The sequence below is a fragment of the Coturnix japonica genome, chromosome 8, assembly GCF_054131305.1.
Source record: "Coturnix japonica strain WE chromosome 8, WE-NBRP24, whole genome shotgun sequence".
Lineage (NCBI taxonomy): Eukaryota > Metazoa > Chordata > Aves > Galliformes > Phasianidae > Coturnix > Coturnix japonica.
The window spans coordinates 29,549,797-29,570,547 of record NC_140670.1 but is presented as its reverse complement, the minus strand read 5'-3'; the positions used below and the strand labels follow the sequence as shown (position 1 = coordinate 29,570,547).

The window sequence follows — 20,751 nt, the reverse complement described above, 5'->3', positions numbered from 1 at the left end:
TCAGCCTCCAGACATTTTCCCCTCAGATTGGCAGGGGATGGAAATGTTACAGTGGCAGCATGTAGAGCTCCCAATAGGAGGAAATAAAACACCACAGCCCTCCAGCCAAGCAAGAAATGGGCACTGAACATCAGTCCTGTCCAGTGGCTGCATGGACAGCAGCTCCACCAAAGCCAGGTGTGCTATTCATGCTTGGGAGAAAGGAGCCACAGATACATCAAGGATGGCACATAGAAGCCAGCACAACCCTGTTGTGTCAGCACAGCATTGCATAGGCCACACATGTGCCAGCTGTGGGTGTGTGTGCACCTGAGCAGAGCTGGGCCTGCTGAGCAGCGTCACGCTGTCATTTCCTTTATTCCAGCTATTACATGATTGAAACACGACCACGATTTAGCTCAATCTACAGCCAGCGGGGTGCCTGCTGCAATTTGCAAAGCACGTGATACTGCTCATCACGTCAGCAGCGGGGTCTGAGCCGCACCACTTTTAACTGCAGACAACTTCCATTGGCACGGGCTTCCCCTGGGCCTTCCCTTTTTGGCGTTGGTTTTTTGCAACCACAAGCAAACAGAGCATAATTAATCACAGCCACACCTGAAAATTGTAACCTAGACCCTTCCTCAGCATACAGTTTCTACAGTTTCACTAATATTGAGTGGAGAGGTGTATTGCAGGATGCTTTTGAGGAGCTCTGAAACCAGCAGCTCTTTAAAGGAAATAGTTTATCTCTGTACGTTTTGGTGTTAAATCAATTTCACCAATGGTTGTTGATTTACACCCCTGTAACCCAATGAAGGAATAGAGGGAAGTCAAGCCCATCCCTCTGTTAAGGAGCCACCTTCTGTCCCCACCAGGCCAACCACCCCATGGACTTGCATGGGGGCAGACAGTCACCACCTGCCTGGGACTGAGCTGGATAGTTTTGCCTCTGAACTAGCACAGCCATTAAGGAATTCACTTGTGTATGCAAAACAGGTTGAATACAACCTCATTACAAAAGAGTTACTGCGAGTTACAGTCATTAAAGTATCAAGATCTCAGAGCAGGATGGATTACCATGACATCCAACCAAGAGACTCTTGGTTTGGAAAAGCAGGCCTGTACTTTCTCAAGGATAAAAAAACACCTCCAGGCTCGTCTTAAAGAGCACATAGTTGGAATAAAGAAAATGGCACAGGCACTTAGTATTTAGGATGAGTAATATCTCTCACTAATGCTTCCCAAGAATATCAACAGTTACTGAATGGCACCTGTGCTGAAAGTACTTCTGGTGATTATGTTGGACCTTAAGAGACCATGTTAAAGTCCCTCAGCAGTAATAGCAAAAAAATATCAACATATAAAGTCATTCAAAAAGAGATGACAACGTCACGTCTACAACAGCATATTACTCATGTACTATAATTAAAAATAACTATAGCTTGATCAATACGTTCTCGAACAGAATTCCCCAAAGGTTGTGGAGATTGTAGATAAAACACCCTGAATGCTGCTTTATCTACATCACTTTACTGCCCAGTCCTCAGATCACTGTTAAAAATACATCCCAGTTTGAGCAGACAAAAATGTAATTAATAGTGCTTTAAAGGTAATGAGGCATCAGTTCATGCCACTGTACCGGTAAAACAGATGCTGTGTGTAGCAATGTTAATACAGCCTACGATGGAACTATATTAAAATATCTTAGTGGGTGAAACTGTGCACCAAAGGAACAAAGGATGCAGAAATGCTGCTAGGCCTGTGCCTTACAAATCTAACAAGACAGCATTGAGCAAAGCTATCTACCAATGTACTGGAATATGACAATAGGGAGCATGAACCTACTTGTAAGGCCTATTGCAGAGGCAAAACTATCAGTTACTGCTCTTCCATTCCCCTTCGCTCAGAAGCACTTATCTCAAACAGCCGAATGATGCCTCAAATCTAATCACAGCTACCTTAATAAGCACATATTACATTACAGATTCTTTAAAGAGTTCAGTGAGGCTGCTTTAGAGATTAGCCCTAGTGGATATACCTAAAACTAGCCGAAATGCATGATCAGAAATAAGCTCAGCGATCAGACATCTTAGACAAATGGGATCTCTAAGCAAAAGGCCAGTGAGAGACAAAGCAATTCCTATAAGCCCACCCCTGAGGTGAGGCCCGTGCTCCAGCAGCTGAGTTTGGGGTGGAGGTCATGGAGAAGAAGCTGCTCACCACTGAAACCTCAACCAATAACAGCAAAACCCTACTTTCAAATGGGAAATGACTCTGCTATTTCTGCATGCACGTACGTATTTGTGCACTATCATACATGATGCAGCAATGTGAAAGAATGATCACTTTCTTCTCAATGCCATATGATATTTGCTTTTTCCTTTCCTTCCCCTCCAGTGAACCGATGTTTCAGAGCTGCCTTCAGCAAGAGCTACAGACACCTCACCCTCACAATTCATCACAGGGTGCAATACCGAGGACTGATGCTGACAGGGGTGATGTGACCTGAAAAACAGCATCTGTACAGAGAACAGCAGAGAGAAGCTCTGGGAAAAGCAGCTCCACGCTGCGCATTTTAAACAGAAAACCCAACGATGGTGGGTTTGGGAGGGGGAAGGGGCTGGTTTTTTGTTCATTGTAAATGGTCATTGTGCTTGATTCGCTACGCATCCAGAACACAGAGACGAACGTATGGTACCCAGGCATGGCTCCGCACCACCGAGATGAGGTGGGCAGACAGAGCGAGGTGGGAGCTCTGCAAAATACAGCTCGTGATACCCAGCAACACCACAACCATGTCCCCATGTGAATACAGCCGACATTAAACAAAGGCCTCATGCACAGAAATCAGCCCCCCAACCACACCACAGAACGTAGGTGCGGGAAGGCTGCGGGCCCAGCAGCGCGGCAGAAAAGAGGAGAACAGGGAGAAATGCAGACAGACTTACATCGCCTCCGACGGCTCCCGGGCCAGGCTCCCTGCCTGTGCCTGCTGCAAGGACTGCGAGCCTCCCATCCTCAGCGTGCCCCGGGCTGGCTGCTAGGTGTGCGGGCAGCTCCCTCGGCGAGCCGTGCCTGTGCAGAGCCTGCGGTGCTGCACTGCAGATGGGAACAGCTGCTTGCATCAGTGGCAGCACAGGCAGGAGCACTTCAGCAGCAGCCTCTCTTCTCTGAACTGTTGCCAGTTATTTTTGCTTTCCCCCCCCCCTCCCTTCCCCGTCCAGATGAACGCTATTTAGAAAATAAAATGAAATCCTGGCCACTGTGACGGGCTAATAATCATCTGCTGAACATCAGAGGTCCACGCAGCCACGGTGCAAGCAGCACTGCTGGCTATGGAAACTGCCTTCAGGAAAATAAAAATCCCCCCCCCCCAAAAAAAAAGAAGAAAAGCAGACCCTCCCTTTAAGCACACATTGTCAGCTACTGTGGCTCCCTAAGGACCTACAGGCAAGACCATTGCATTGTGTTGACTCAGCTGATTTGAAATGCAAATGCTGGCGGGCACGGGATGCTGTGCATACATTTCCTTTCCATAAGAGGCAAGTTGGACACATCAGGACGACTGCGGAGAAGATTAATAAGCAGAGCGGCCGCTTGTTTCATTTAAACAAATGAGCTCATCCCTCTGGCAGAAATGGAATCGTCCGTGAGGGACAGAGGGAGAATATCATGAGCAGCCAAGGTAAACATGGCAATGTGGGAGCTTTCCCCACCCGCAGGGCTCTATCCAAGGGGACTGGGGCTTCATCACTGCATGCACAGCCCCCTGGTAGGGCCAGAAGGTGCAGAACGATGGGGATGCTCACAACCTAATGCAGGTAGGGATCTTCCAGCCTGCAAAGCAAAAGCAAACCACAATCCAGACTCTCTGAGCATGCTTATTCCTCTGTGAGGGTACTAGGGCAATAGAATTCATAAAATCATTTGAGTTGGAAGAGACCTTAAAGGCCATCAGGTCCAACCCCCCAGCAAACTGTGGGGACACACACAGCTCCATCAGGTGCTCAGAGCCCACCCCTTAACCTTGGGTGTCTCCAGGGATGGGCACCACCACCTCTCTGGGCAGCCCATGCAGTGCTTCACCATCATCCTTGTAAAAACCTTTCTCCTTAAACCACAGTTTAAGCCTGAAACCATTTTCCCCTTACCCTATTACAACAGACCCTACTAAAGAGTCTGTTCCCTTCTTTCTTGTGACTCCCCTCCATGGGGGAACAAGCCATTTACCAGGAGAAGCACTAAACGCTGTAAGCTGGACAATGTTGCTAAAGACAGCAAACCCATACAGCCACATAAAAAAATACAATTCAGAGTGCTCATTTTTAGCAGAACCTCAGGTAACACACCTGTCAGGAGCACATCCAACATAGAATTCAGAGGAAGAGCCTGCAAAGAAAATCTCTATCCCTTGGCAGTAGCTTTGCAATGGTTAATAACTCTGGGATACCAACCCAATGCAGGAAGTGGTACCAGCCTGCAATTACAGGGCTGCATTTAGGGAACCTATTAGGTTGAGGTTACTGCTCAGTTTTACGCATGCTGAGCTGCAGATGATTGGTCTTCTGATTGCCATAAGAGCTCCCTATTGGGTTTTATTTATTGCAGAATAAAGGAAGGCAATAATTCTAAGAAAGGCAAACTCCACAGTGAGAAAATGAAGCCCTTGCAGTTTTCTGGGAGCCAAGAGGGAGAACAGAGGCACCATTTGCCCTGCAGTGTAAAATGGGAATATTGTGGTACCTTCCTAACAACTGCAAAGTGCATTTAAAATGCCTGTCACTGTGCTCCTTGCTACATTCACCTGAAGCCACACTTTTCTTTCAGTTATTCTGGATGCTCAGAGCATCACATCATTTCAACTACACACACTTCAGTGCATGCAATGAAGCGTTATACAATTACAGCCAAAGCAACCTTGGAAAGCTGGCTGTTGCCTTTTATTCCTCCATGGATACAGAAGCACTGACCCCAACCTCAGGAGTGAACATAGATGAAGAACAGGCCACAACATGGGTTCTCCCTGCAGCTCCGTGTGAAGGGAGCTCTCCCTCTCTCCTGCCTGGCCCCAGTCCATCCTTTGGGCCTGCCAACAGAAGTGCTAATTTAGTACTAAATTTAGTGCTGCCTTTTAAAAATATAAGAACTGTGTTGATACCATAAAAGTACATCTGGTAAGAACTAGCTGGGGACCTGAAAAACACACAGCTGGGGCTCAAAAACCAAGATCTCACAGTGTCTTCAAAGGAGCTGGAGATGCCCCAGGCATCTCAACCCAGGGTTGTTCCAGACACCATACAAATAACAACTTACTGTGATGCCAAGGCTGCAAAAGGGTATCACAACATTCAGTGCCATCCTTTAAAATTTATCATTTCCTTCTGTTTATCTCATTCACTTTGGCCTATACCAAATATTTGGTACAGCCCCTAAATATTTGGTCTTACTCCATCTCATGTTTATATATAAATTCAGACTTGGGTCACCAGCACCCAATCTGAAATTTTTGGCTCTCATCAAAAAGCAGCGCTGGGCAGGACTGAGATAGGATTTATGATCAAGTAAAACTTATGTTTTGTTCTTGGCTTCACCATAGACCTTGCTAGGCCCTAAAGCTAGTTATAAATACGGCCACACATACACACTACCAAACATCAAAGAGCCCTCTGCAAGCACTGCATCTCATATCTACCACCCCCATTAGGATGGGGTGCCCAAATCTCATGCCAAACATCCCAATTGCATCCTAGGGTTGGAGTACTGTGTGAAGGCAACAGCACAGAACAGAGCAAAAGCAAACAACCCAGTAACAAAAGTGGGTTTCTCGGATATGCTGAAGGCTGCTGTCAAAGCCCTAAGGAACAACACTGCCTCTTTCAAAACACTTTTAGAAAGGGGGAAACATTAACAAAGGATAGATTAGTTTTTAAATAGGATCCTAAAAATAGACACTGAGATTTAGGTGATATTACCTTCGGACCCCAAAGCCTTGAATGCAGCCTGGGAAGCAGCTTGTATCCCAAGGATTCCTTTAATTGTAGGCTGCCTGGTTTCAAAGCGCTCATGAATAGGGCATCCACAACATCAGACTGATAAGAAATATCAGCTATAAGCACCACCACCTTCACTAACAGACCAAACTGCTCACACACACACAAATCAATGCTGTTCTGTATAGACACAGTTGCAAAGCCAGGCAGTGCCTAAGGGAGGCTGCCTGCACACTGAAGAGCACATCAGCACATAAAAGCACTGGCAGCTTTTGAAGCACAGCCCTTTTAGGGCACCCCAAGGCTGAGGGCTCCTGCACTCCAAAGCCCTCTCCCCCCTTCCCCACCCCCCCAAAGCTGCTTCAGAATTCAAGCACTGACTGGTTACTATGGGACACATAATGCATGGTTCTAAATACGTTATGTGTTTTCCTGCAGTTCTTTACTTCCCACCACACTTTTCATCCCTGTGACAGCTACAATTTCCTTTTCTTGGTTTATTCTTCTCTCTCCCGTAGCCAGATTTTTGTTCCCTACTCCTCTCTCCCTCTCTAGCGACCAAGAGGCCAACAACCTTATAACTGAGAGTCACTCAAAGGCCTCTTTGAGCAGTGGAGCTGCTGAGGCTGCTGGCTGACATGCCATAAACCATTTGCTCCCCTTCACTACAGCTCTTTGCTTTACCTGGTTATTGTGACTCTGACGTTAAACCCAGAGCTCTGCCAGCAGGAATCAATGCAGCACCACGCTGATCCTGTGTGTATTTCCCCAGACAGTTTGCTCCACAGTCCAGCTCACTGCCTGCATTGCCATCACACAGGGACAGTACCAGGATGTAATGGTGTACCATACCATCACCAAATATTGGAGTAAACCTCTTTCTCTCTTCCCCTTAGTTTTATGAAGCAATTCCTCACTACAACTGAAACTGAAAATAAAGGAAATAAGTGAAATATACAACAAATTTATCCTTTTTTTGGCTCACTGGAATTAAAAACAAAATGCTAACATAAATTGTAATGCTTATGTTTTAGTAGCGCCTAGGAAATAGGCTTTTAGTGCTGTTCATGTTCATGGTATTATTGTGATAAGAGCATATTGTCAGCAGATTAAGGACATATTCATCACCATCCTTCAGAGATGCAGCTATCCCAAATATGAACTCAACCAGCATATATAAATCAGAAATTCCAACCTAGATTAAGCATGCAAAAGAATCAGATTGAAACCATCACCACAGATCTTTTGTTGGGTTGGTTTTAGCTCTTTTTTTGTTGTTCATTTCATAGCTGTTCCTTTTATTTACATGGGTTTGGAGAAGGGCACCCAGGAGAGCATAAATGAAACCCAAGCAGTAAAATTCATCAAGGACCCTGTTAAATGAGTTTTTCAATATACTCCTCAAGACAAAAGAAAAAGCGACTCTTCCTACAGCCTCTGCACAAGGTTGAGCACAACACAGCCCCTTCTGTGTTACATGGCTTAAAAGGGTATGCCACAAAATAACACGAGGTGATACTAGGTGTAAACCTTTAGAGGTTCGACTTATTCTTACACCAAATGCCTGGACGAATGCTTTGCTCCACCACTTATCTAAATCAATAGGAGTGCTTTATTTGCATTGCTACGTTATTACTTCCTGAAAAAAAACACAGTATCTCAGAATATTAAGAGCGCATTAACAGAACGTTTTTAGCTGACAAGTCAAGGATAAAAAATCAGGTGACCTGTGATGACGTTCTCAAAACAGACAATACACAGAATTGATCAGTGTTCAGTTGCTAAAGTCACTGCTTAATCAAAACTGCAAGTGAGATCAATGGCATTAAGAGTTTTGAATAATCAAGATGTCAGCTTAGTTACTGAAATTTCCTGTGTCGGAAACCCACTGCAAAGCCAACAGAAAAGGCCACTGAATGCTTCTATATTCAGGATGTTATGGGTTTTGCAGTCTTTCAGGGCCCAGTGGTGAGTTAGGATGGGTAAGGTGAGAACCAGACGCAACAGATTCCATGTATAAACAGGGAGATCTGGTTTTGGAGAGCAGGGAAACCCCCACGGCAGCCACACAGAGATGCCACCCAAGAAAGAAGGAGGGCTTTTCATCCCACAGATCTACAAAGACTTACATTAAGGTTCAAGAGCAGCCTTGAATCAGTGTCTTCTCACATTCATCTACAGCTTCATTTTGAATTTGAAAGACTTAACAGAAAATAAGTTTGAGCCTTTACAGTATTTTTCAGGTTTCTCTTTTTAAAGGTTGGGCCAAAATCCAGCACTAGGGGTAGGTAGAGCTCCAAAAGCACAAGCCCTACTCAGCCATATCATTGACCATTGAGAAATACAAACCTGACCCCAGTCTGACCCTGTATTGCCTGCTCCAACACTGGAGGTGTCCATATCCCTCAAATCCTCCTCCTTGCTGGCAGCACCAGGCCAGATAGATGATGCCTGTCCAGCCCTTGTGCTGTCACAGTTACAGCAAGATGATTAACGCCACTCTAAAATTCCTTGTGGATGGATTAGTGTAATGACATATTCATTTTCACGCTGTTGAACCTGCTTTAGCAGCAAGGAAATTATCATATAACGCCTGAGGGAACCTGTAAAATACACAGCAATAAGGAGCAAACAGAGGGCTACCATCACCCTTTCATGCACAGCCACATGCAGGCGGCAGCTCTACAACACACAAATAATTGCTCTCTTAGAGCATAAGCATTCAGGGTGCACCTCAGGGAGTACGAATTCTAAACAAAGATACGGTCAGAAAATTGGTACAATTTCACATTTCTGTCAAGTGCCCATTACCATATCATGGTCTGGCTTTTAAAATTCAGATTAGTGGAAACTATTTGTTGAATGGTTGCTGTTTTATGGAAGCTGTCCTCTGCCAGACCTTGGGGTCTTCAGGAACCCCGCCCATCACACACAGCTACGGGGACCCCCACCATAAAAGCCTGCAAGAAAATGCACTTAGTCTACAACACTTCAGGCTTGAAACAGAGCAGACATCTTAGGATTTGATGGAACAGGTTGGCAAGACTAAGATCCAGCAGCACAAAGCATCCTCCTGCCTGGGGCTGCATAGTGCTGAGCACAACCCTCAGGCCAAAGGCTGTGAGACACAATCTTATTAAAAAGGCTGTAACAGAGGAAATGAATGGATGAGCAGAGTGGCTCATTTTTGCCCATTCCTTGGGGACTGGCTGGTAACACAAAAGGTACCTACTTATGTTGTGCTTCAGGAGGTGGTGAATGCTTTGCAGGTTATCACCCATCAACCCTCAAGAAAAATCCTTGAGTTTTAGTTTCCAAGACCTAAGCAACTTCATTTCAGCATCTTCACACTGTTGCTTCTACTACAGAAAAACACTTTATCTTTGCACCAGACAGTCTACATAACCTTGAAAGCTTAGTACAACACAGTTCATGCAGTACACTTAAAAACTAGAAACAGATGCAGAATGCATCACATCCATTTCTCTCCCTGACAACACAACTGGGAGTGGATCAGCTCTCCAGACTCTTGCTAGCTCTAGCCACAGCGGTTCCTTAAATGACAAGTTACACTCACCAGAAATATTTCAGCACTTCTACCAAATTATTAAGTGCCTGTGATGCAGTTCATAAGCAGATCATCATAATCACAGAGGAGATCGAAATGCCTCGAGAATCTATTATGCAGAAAATTGTGCAGAGGCAAAGTGCTTGCAGAAGTTTAGCACCTCACTGTGCAGGCAGCTGCCATAAAGGTGATGAAAAATAACCCAGCTTGCACACTATCATTTTCTGTGTCCTATTTGGGTTGATTTGATAAACACAAATTACAGAAAAGTGCATGATGGCCCAAGAGGCATTTACATAAGGGGCTGATTATAACAACAACAAAGAACTGTTTGGACAGTAATACGAGGAGAATGGAAGAGCTATCTTTAGCCTACAGATCTCTCCAATTCCCATCTCTACATGCATTATGATCTCTGATAAACTCAACTGTACACACTTAAAAAGACCAGGTATAATACAGTACCATAAAAGAGCAAAGGCTTGAACTAACCTATGTCACAGCAAGCACGTAACTTAAGCTAGAAGTTGGGACACCACTTTCTGATCAAAAATCTCAGAAATATATAAAAGTAAATTCACCAACACCTTTCCTAGGTATGAAACTGTGGATGATTTTTGAGTAGCACTTGCTGGTAGCTATTCATTCCCTGCTCCACAGCAGAATGCACCTATCGTGTACGTTTCCACCCACGATTCAGAGTATCCTCCTGCTGACAGCAGCACCTTCTGACATTTCTGAACAGATTAAGCAGAATGGCTGGATTTCCCATGATGTCTCCCATCTTGTAATGTGCCTGCCACAAGCTGCCGACTTGTATCTGTGGGGTGGAGAAAGATACTCTCCAGAGAGCTCCCATTTAATATTCTCAACTGTGCTGTGACCTTTTCCATTAATAGATGTCACAATAAGGGCATGCCATTATTGCCAAGGCATGGCAGCACAGTGGTTAATCAGCCACAAGACAGGCATCACCCAAAGCTCTGACATGAGGACAAGTCTCCTCTTTCCTACATCTGAGATGGAAGGATGCAGCCTGGGGGGTTTCCCAGCAAAAATCCCTGAGGCCATTTAACAGTCAGTGCAAAGCTAAAGGAGAGAAAGATCAGCTTTGAAATGAAGATAATGGAATGTTTCTTTAGCAAGAATGAAACCAAGCCGAACTACTGAACTTTTTCACTAATGACAACTACAATGCAGATCACTAGTGTGGGGAAGGAAGACACTGGCAGCATCTGAAAGGGAATGAGCAAAATGGTTCTTTCAAGGAGAAAAAAAGGGGAAAAAAAAATAAATTAAGCGTTTAATAATTTACAAACAGTGGGGAAGAAACCAGTGTAGTACAAGCTCCCTCTTCTGGTCTTCCAGAGGAAATGTAGATGGAGCAAGGAGGTCTTTATCTGTACAGCAATTGGTTTCAAAACCTAGCAAGAAAATGTTCACACAACTGAGGCAAAACAGCCAATCTCGTCCTAAGGAAAAAACGCACAGATGTAGAAATTGACTTAAAATGCATGAAATAACACTGTACGTTACCTCTTTAACTCCTCTGTGACACTTTCAGCTTCTTGAGGAGGCAGTTCTACTCCACCACCAGGGGCTGCAGCCACCGGCACATCCCCAGAAACGAGCCCAGCAGCTTCTTCACAGCTCTCAGGCTTGGAAATGCTGGAAAATAATCATGAAAAATCATCAGCTGATAAATTTTACAAGGCCCACAGACTGCAGTGAAATCTCTTGAAAAGATGAGTTTAATTAGGTCTGAACTTCTGTCAGGAGCACACTGTTCCATCGCTGGTACTTTCCCCTGCCTCCCATAAATTGCTTCTTCCTACAAAGCCTACTGAAATTCTTGGTTGACCACATGAGCAGTAGTACCATTGCAAAGCTTTGACAGCTCTTACAGACCCAAGCATTACCCTCCTGAGGAATACAAGATTGCTCCGTTTGCTGCATGCAATGGAGATGAATGACAGCAATCCTTTATTACCCCTGTGCAGATCTCACAGAGACCTTTCTCCTCACGACACATTACAAGCACTCAGTTTAAGTGACTGCAAAAGGAACCAAGAGAGCATTGCAGCCACCAAATGCTTCCCCAGGGCGGCTCTGACACACCAGGGGCCCAGAAGTGCCCTCAGGCAGCTTCCCAACTTCTTTCTGCAGGTTCAGACCCAAGGAAACATTGGTGGAACCAGGCCAGAAGTGAGAAGCTGCTTTTAGGCTCCCCAAGCAAAGTATTAATGGCTATTTCGATCATTCCATCCTTTAGATTCAATTTCCCCTCCCTGCCCCCAGTAGTTATACTTGAATAACGGCATTATTGGATGAGAGTTAGTAAGGTTCAGGGACAAACTGTTCCTTTCTTTAGAAACACATACAACCAAGGACAGCCATAAATCACATCTCTCTAACTTTAGCCACGGTACCTATCAGCACGGAGACAGTGATTCCCCAAAGTATTTATCCACATGGACCACGAGCGCTTAAAAGTGGTCTACATAATTAGCTCACATCCACAAAGTAGCTTCGTGCCATATGGGCCAGCTATTATGTTATTTCTTCCAAGAAATTAGCCAATTATCTCTGCTCTGAGCGCTTCTCTCTCCCTTCCTTCCTTTCCCACCCTGTCCTGACGCTGACACAGACTTCCCGACTCTCCAGTCCCATCAAGTTCTTTATTTAAAGGCAAGCTATTTCCTTTTTCACAGGGAGGACTTTTCCCTTAGCTAAAAATGGCTTTGTCCTAATATAGCAATGGCACTGACTACGTACAAAGGCAATGTGACTATATAGGGTCACACGGAGATGGGAGAAAGTTAAGATTTTAAAGGAAAAGGTGAACTGTTAAGCATAAGATAGTGCTGAACATCCACTTGGAGAGCAAATGAAGAATCACAAAACACAAACACTTCTGAGAGGGCTGGAGTGAGCTCAGCCTTTTGCTGTCAGTGCTAAAACAAAAACGCTTGGCCAAGCAGCCAGTGAACTCCTGACCTAATTCTTTTCAGGGCACAACTCTGTATATACAGTACATATAAGGCAGTATTAAGCAGATGATGCCCCGATTCCCCTGATCAATACATTACCAGCAGGAGAGGAGAAGCAGACCCTGAGAAACAAAACAAAGATACAGTTTCTTGACTGACAGATGGAGGGACAACCTGATCTCTAATTATGCACTGCCATCTGGAAGACATGTGGCACAAACTGACCCCTGCCTTACACACATCATTATTTTTCCCTGATAAAGTGCCCCCCATCTGCATTATAGGATGCTCCTGATGGGGAAACAAAAGGAACTTATTAGTAAATAACTAAATACGTTGCAAGAAAGTCCACTTTGTAGTAACATTTTATTGCAGACAGACTGGAAAGGATTATGCCACCTAATAACCCTGGTAAGTACAACGCACAGGTGCAAGGAGGGAGCATCAACACAGTGACATCACACGTGCCTCTGCGGTCACACTGAAAGCAGCAGTACAGAATTTCTACATAAAACAGTAAAAAAAGTGGCTTTCAAAGAGAATCTTACCTATGTAAGTACCTGCTCCCTGCCCCAGGTGAAGGGATGAGGAATAAGGCAATGACACAAAGCAACAAACATCACTCAGATTTTGCCTTGGACAAGAAAAGCCTCGTCCTGCTGTCACTGATCCCAAGGATGGGCACAGCCCCAGGTGCCATAGAAGTACTGCTCTCACCTGCTTTCAGCATTACATTATTACCCCGTCAGGTCTGAACAAACCACTGCAGGTCACTGCTGGGAGCTGCAAGCCTGATTCAGGCAGGAGTGGAAGCGATGCAGCTGCATGAGATGAACCCAACCTGCCTACCAGCTGCATCTGCAGGTGGGACCACGTGTGAGCTGCTGCATTTTAGCACCAGACATAGGAGAAACACTTCTGCAGGTGCACCCCACCTGCACTAACAGGAGCCAGCAAAGCATTGAGAAACATTCTAAGATGTTTCCTAAGGTGACATATGCCTTTTTGCCTACAAATGGCGAACTATCTCCTCAGGAGCAACAGAGTATTGTAATTCAGACTGTATTCAAAGAGACCTTATGTAAATCTTCCTGGTACTTTGGGTGGTAGGTTTGGTTTTCTGTTTGGTTTCACTCCTCTGCACTCAGTATCTCATAGATCCACCTCAGTTGCTGCTCAGTCTTTTCTATCCTGTTTGCTGTTATGTCAGATGAAAAACAAAATCTCTGGAACAAAATTAATCCAAATAAATGTATTAAATACAAGGAAGCACACCTGTTCAAGTAAAAACTTACAAGAACTGGAAGAAATCCACACCATGAGCTTCCCATGCAAGCTTCTCTAGATCCTTTTGCTCTACCTTAGTTGCAGGAAGAAGTTTGTTTCTCACTCAGCATTAGCAGTCTAACTAGCTTGGGGACAGGTGGAATATGAGCAACAGCTCCACGCCAAGGTTACCCAGCTTTTAAGGTGGATTGTGCAAACCCCACAGGATTCTTTCTGCCTTTGATTGTGTATTACTACTACTTTAGCTAACCAGTTTAATGCTAGCTTAAATACACCATACATGTTTACACTCTGAATTCACGGTGACTGAAGGTTAAACACACCCTACAAGGCTGTTGGCAGGTAAGGCAACTTCATATGCTCAAAGATCTTGACAACCCAACTGCCACCAGCACAACAAAGCAACAGACTTCCTTCTCAAATAAAAGCAGACAAAAAGCTCCGTGTCCAACAGAAATGAGATAATTGAGTGTTTGATCATCAGCATCCTGCTGTTAAGGAACTTCTCTGGAGTCAGAAAGCTCTGAAGGATCAGTTACCCTGTATTCTAATTCCCTCCAAGAAACAAACTAAGAAAAAACAGTACAAGCATTGAAAAATAATAAAGGTCTGTACTGAACCTTCACATAGTCCAACCCTCTGCTCCTAAATGATTCACTCCTGGAGAAAGCTAAATGACGTAACGACATCTCCTTTTGAAGGTTTTATTTGAGCAATTTAAGTCTCAGTAAATATACAACATTCCACCAGCTACAGATCCAGCGAAACCCTCAGCAAGTGGCCATAGCAGACATATATCCGTCCAACAAGAGACACTGCAATTTCTCAGCTATTACTGAGCTCTGTTGCCCTCCTCACCTTCCCACCTCCCCCCTTCCCAGCACCCCACCATAATGCTCTCACCATACCTTGCTGCAGTCAGCTCAGCAGCATCCGTGGGCTCAACATTTCCATAAGCCGTAGAAACAGTTTGGGGTTGTTCAGGAGGACCAAGGGCAGAAGCCAACTGTATATCATCACCTGGCCCAGGAGGGCTGTGGAGAGAAAAGACATGGAAAAAGGCAGCCTTAAAGATCTGAATTATGGCAGCGTTATTGTCACTTGACTGGCTGAAGCCCTTGCTGTACGGCCTGCATGTGCTGACTCGTGTATTGGGGAATGCAGGGAAAGTTGGTATTTTTAATATAAGTTGCTGTTGTATACAGCTTTATTGTTCCCACAAGACTGAAGTCACTGGAATTTTGACCGTGTTACAACTGCAGGGGCAATGATGAGATAATACAATCCAGCAGCAAATTAAACCAATTGTGATTCTGATTTTTAAAAGCAAGTGAGAAAACAAGCTACTAACACAGGAACCTCCTGAAAGCAGTGTTTTTGTTACCTATTTCAACCTGACTTTCCCCCCTGTGATCACCCACAGATCAAAGCCCTGGATGTATCACATTTCCCTATTGCTCACAACAGTCCCTAGTTTTCTCTAGAGCACAAAACGTGACCTCCAGTCGGGGCTGCAATTTCACACCTGTGGGTTCTCCCGAGTGGCTCTCGGGTGCCACTTTTCTCAGCTCTATCCTGCCCATATCATTCCCAGTCCTACCATGTGAATACATCCCTGTATGTACACAGCCAGCACTGCACACAGATGGATTTCAACAGGGGTGTATAAACCTGTATCAAGCTGTTCCTTAGTACTTGGAATCTCAGCTCAAAAATAAAACTATATCACACAACAGCTTTAGCATGGGACGATTACTCCCTTATCTAACTGCAAACCCAGCAGTTCTGTATAATTCCGTACTGTAGTTCAAAGAACATAGGAAGGAGTTAAAGTGCACTATAATAACATCAACATCATCCTGGAGTTAAAGTGCACCGTAATAACGTCAGTGTTATCCCGGTAATGACTACAGACTGCCATCTGAGCATACTCACATTTCACATATTTTATCTAAAGAATTCTGTGAGGTAGCACATCCATCTGGGAAAAGTGATTTGTCAAGCCAGCTTTCTGCTTGGCTTTTTACATTTATGACCCTTTGTATGCCACTGTTACCACAGGTGACCATGACAGTCACAGCTCAGTGCCCAAACCCAGTCAGAAGCATTTGACCTCAGCCACTCATGCCGACTACATGACAAACTAGGGTTTATAACTCAAAACCCAGCCAGGGATCGGGAAGGGGATAGTGCAGGCCAGGCTGCTCAGAGCTGACACACCACAAAGCCAGCCCAAAGCTGCTCCAACAGGTTCCACTACCGGCACTGCTGGGCCTGTCCCCGCACCAAGGCCTCAAGGCCCACAGAGTCCTTCAGCAGCCCAGCCCTGCCAAAACACCGCCAGCTTTTTCCATTCCGATGCCCAACTACTGAAAAATGATTTCCAAACTCGACTTATGACAAGCGTGACTGAAATACTTCTTAAAGGAAAATACTTCACAGTTTAACAAGCAGTTGCTTACTAACAGCTGCAGCTGAATTCAGCCCTGACAGCGCGGGGCTCGGCCTGTTCCAAGCTGCACACAAGAACGATGCTGACCACTGAGTATCCATTGGAGTTCCAGCTCTAAAGACTCTATTTATTGTCAAAAAGATCTTTTTCAAATTACTGTTAAGATGTAAACAGCAAGCATTGGTCAAAGCTTGACCCCATACCACTCACATGCATTAAATGCCAAGGAATGAATGAGAAATAACCACATAAGCCTATATAATTTCTTCTGCTTAAACATTTGAGGTCTGGCCTCTGTTTATGTAAGAAGCTTTTGGAACAAGGCGGGCAGTGTACTTTAAATATGTAAAAAAGCAAAGCCTTACACACACGTGGAGGTGAAGCAACAGGTTCTGCTCCAGGTCGCAGACACAGGCAGTACAGCCAGCCCTGACAGCTCACCTACTGACAGCAGGGAGGCAAACCTTTAAGCTCCAGCCTCAACTGAGGCTTTAAAACTTTCTGACAGTGGTGCTGGAGACAGAAGGCAGTTGCAGGTCTTGGCATTTTCTCCCCATCCATGTTTTTCCAATCAGGAGAGCTGGATGTGACTCCCTTTGAACAGTCAACAACGACAGCTCCAAGTTTACTGCAAGGGAAACCAATAAGTATTTCAAGCCCCGCTATCTCCCAGCCCCAGACATTTGGTTGCTTTTAATGAGATAACAGGAAGATTTATAGGTCCTGCTCCTACTCCAGAAATCTCTGGAAAAGCACATGAAGCACCCTAAGGAAGGGGCTGCTCTCAGCATCCTCATGGCTCCATATTTCAGTTTCCTTATCATTTTTCTCAGTTTATTAATTGATTTTTACCTTCTCTTACTTTATTTTGCAGTTCATCCCCTATAATTAATACACTCAGTGAAGTGAACCTCACATTGAAAAACTCCAAGGAAGTGCCACAATAACGCCATGCACCTTTAGCATTTCTGTTCTTTTAAAGTGTTTTCATGATTACTGGAACTCCTGTTGATAGATTTAGCAGATTAGGAAGTAAGAAGCTACTTCTTAAATTAAAAATCAACCTCACCGATATAAAAGAGAAACTAATCTTGCATGGGAAACAGCTTAGGAGTATTGCACAGACTGCCAGCACGGGATTAAATCCAAACAACCCATTGCTCTTTCCACCCCAGCAGCACTTCTGAGATAACACAGCTCCAACATTATCAGGATTTTAGGAATACGATGCTAAAACTGAACCATAAAGCCCAGTTGTGTTCCCTAATGACCTCTGTGGGTCACACAACCGGATAATGCCCCCCCACAGGGTAAGTCCAACCACCAGCAACAGCTTCACAAGGGCCAGCAGTGTCTGCAGGGTCAATGGATGCTTTGCAGGCTGCCACACGTGAGTGAGAGCAGGTAAACAAAGGGCCCAGCCAGGAGCTGAAGTGTAGAGCAATACAGTGCCTCCTGTAAACCCAACAAAGACCCACTTATTCTTTCCAATACACGATTTTGGAAAAACCACCCCAATTTCTTACACTTCAAAAGAGCATCCTCCACTTAGACTGTAGAATTTCAAGTAGAGTCACCCTCTGCCAGGTGCTGTGCAGTGATATAACCAGGAGACGAGGTGCCACAGGGCAATTAAACAAGCAATTTTTATACTCAGTGCACAGCAGCGCTTCTATGCTCTGGGTCGGGTAATGATCAGAGTGGCTCCAGATGCTGCATGCCCAATGCAGTGTGGCTCAGCTGTTCCTGTCCCACCTGGGAGCTGGCATCACCACGGCTGAGCAACAGGAACCGGCTGCACCAGTACCTCCCAGCAGCAGTATCTCACCTCATTGCAGGGCTTAGCCATCCCCAGGGGAGCTCCTGTACCTGCCTGGGGGGGTGGCAGTGCTGCCAGGCTGCTGGGACAGGACGGAGCACTGGGGGAAGCAGGGCTGTCCTGGCAGCGCTGGTGGAATTGCTGACGGGACGTGGAGTTGTTATCTTGGCAGGGTGACGTTATCTTGGCAGGGTGATTTCTGCTCACACATCACCTGAGGGCCTGGACTTCTTCCCTCAGCCAGCCCTCCTTGCTTGCAAGTTTTCTGTAACCTAGGCAGCCGTCTTCCTCATTGACACAATTAGTCATAACCACTACACGGAAAAAACATTTTGTTTTTCTAGGCGCTCTAGCAGACTCCAGTCCCATTAAACCATGGAAGTTACAGCACTTTACTGCACCAAACCCATGAATACTGTAGGTTATAAGAGCCAAATAACCCCAAACGCCTCACAGCACTTCCCTCACCAACTCAGAGACGGGTCTTATACCTCTCATAAGCACAACCCCGACCCACGCGGGACGGACCCACACATTCCCGTGACACTGACAGCCGCCCGACTCGAACCCGCAGCCCTGGAGCCGCCCCAGGCACAGCGGGGTCTCGCACACGGGCTCGGGGCTTTGGGAGAGCGCTGCGCTCTTTTTGCTTCTCGGAAAGTTGTGGAAAGGATGACAGAAGAACGGAAAAATAGAGAGACGTGTACTCTTAAGAGATTGAAGCTTTTAAAGATTTAAATCTTTCAAAGTTCCCCCCCCCCAACAAGCCAGGAGGGGTTGCTTACCGCGGCCGGGATTCCCGCACCACCTCCGCCGTTCTCCGTCACCCCCAGCTGCGGACACGGCCGCGCTCCGGCCCCGCTCCGCCCGGTTCCCCGCCGGCTCCCCCGGCGCCGCCCTGCGCTCACTGCCGGCCCCGGGCAGCCGCAGAGCGAACCCAGCGCCGGGAGGCGGCCCCGCATCGCCCCCGCGGCCCCTCCGCCCGGGGCTGCGGGAGCACAAAGGGCCGAGCGCGGAGGCAGCGGGGCCGGCCGGCATGGCTGGCTCCTCCCAGGAGGTTCCCGCAGCCGGATCGGCTCGGGGAGAGCTGCGGGCAGGTTGGGCTGTAACGTGTGTAAGGCACAAAGACTGCGATAATGGGTGTTTCCTTAAAAAAAAAGAAAGGAACCCAGCAGCCCCGGCTTCACGGATGGAGTTCAGACCGGTTCTTGCTCACTCTTCAGGGTGGCTTTTAGAAGCTATTCCCAGCCCTCTGCTCAAGTGGTGGATTAAAGGCAACTTATTACAACTTTTCTCGGGCATCCTGAAACTTTAATAACTTCTATATCAGCTAGAGCTGTAAGTAGGGACATGAATGGAACCTCTTTATTCCTCCTCCAGTTCTTCCATGGGGTTGGAACCGAATGATCCTTAAGGTCCCTTTCAACTCAAGTCATTCTATGATCCTACAAAATCCCACCTCCTAAATTTGCACCATTTCGCCCATATGAAAATGGAGCAGATTTAATTAGCTGGATGCCCTTAAGAATCTCTTTGGTCTCCTCTGGGTTTATGGCTACACAAAAGACCAGCTTTGTCAGTAATTAAAGGTTTGCATTGAGATGCGCCGCTCTGGAACCCCAGTGCATGCACAAGGGACATGCACCCAGAGAATTCATTTCGTGTCTACCCAGGGAGATCATTATCATGCTTATAACCCATCACACAATAACTACAGACTGCATGTCTATAATAGCTGTTATCCCACAGCGAGCCAGCTGATAGGTTCATTGCTTACCAGACTAGATCTAATGCTGGAGCCACAGAGGCTGAATTCTGGGGGGTGATCAGTCCGACATCTCTTCCTCTGCAGAGCTCAGGGTGGATCTCAAAGGGCTGTGCTGCTCCTGTTAATGTCGGGTATGATAATGACAGGAGTTGGGCCCCTCAGAGGGCAAATGCAGAGCTGAGCTTCAGGTGGAAAAAGGCAAAACTCACACTCCTTCCACCTGTGTCCAGCAGCAGGTGGTGGGGGTTGGCCCTAAATGGGCTCCCTGCTGCTCTGAACAGCTCCCACCTGTGTAGGAAACGCACTAGGCCCAGTTAACCCCAGAGACTAAAACTGATGCTGAACTGGATGAGAATACATCAACCTGCAGAATGCCCCCATTGCTTGCAATGGGAGGTGTGGGGCATTGGGTGATAACAACACACAGGGAACAACGAGCTATGGGTTGCTCCTGGAGCCAAGAGCACCCACTCCAACAGCAAGGATTGGGATCAAGCTGAGAGTTAAGCTCTGGGGTGAGCAGCTCTGCCTCCCTGGCTGCAGGAAATCAGCCATGGTAAAAAGTTGCTGTGATTTCTGATCCAGGTACAAGCATCCAGCTGCCATCTCATTTGAGGGGGAACTAAACTGTTGTCATCTGGAAACCATTGTGCAAATAGCTTCTGCAGGTACAGCAGCCTTCAGGGGAGGGAGACCCTGGAGAGAAGGAGCGTTGTTAAAACAAACCTTCGTTTGCTTTGTGAGCAGCACTTCAGTCTGGCACGGAGCTGCGGACACAGAGTAGCTGAATTCCTGCTCACACAACCAAACCGAGCTTTTCTTTGGAATGGAATAGTCCTTCCACTCCAATAACGTGCTGTCCCTGCTTGTTCATCCACCTCTGGCTGTACCCAAA

The 20,751-nt window shown here is 46.1% G+C and overlaps 1 protein-coding gene across 19 annotated transcripts in view; it reads right to left on the bottom strand.

The window, feature by feature from the left end:
- TACC2 (transforming acidic coiled-coil containing protein 2) overlaps nucleotides 1-20,751 on the bottom strand; it is a 98,395-nt gene that overhangs the window by 42,137 nt on the left and 35,507 nt on the right. For 16 of the 19 annotated variants that reach the window (XM_085555318.1, XM_085555330.1, XM_015867493.3 and 13 more), the window contains 2 exons: nucleotides 14,726-14,851; nucleotides 11,077-11,208 (listed from right to left, as the gene is read on the bottom strand). In XM_085555318.1, coding sequence (XP_085411444.1) covers nucleotides 11,077-11,208; nucleotides 14,726-14,851 — 258 coding nt within the window. Of the gene's footprint in view, nucleotides 1-2,930; nucleotides 3,429-11,076; nucleotides 11,209-14,725; nucleotides 14,852-20,751 lie in introns of those variants that run through there. The other 3 variants (XM_085555332.1, XM_085555333.1, XM_085555334.1) reach the window with 1 other exon arrangement.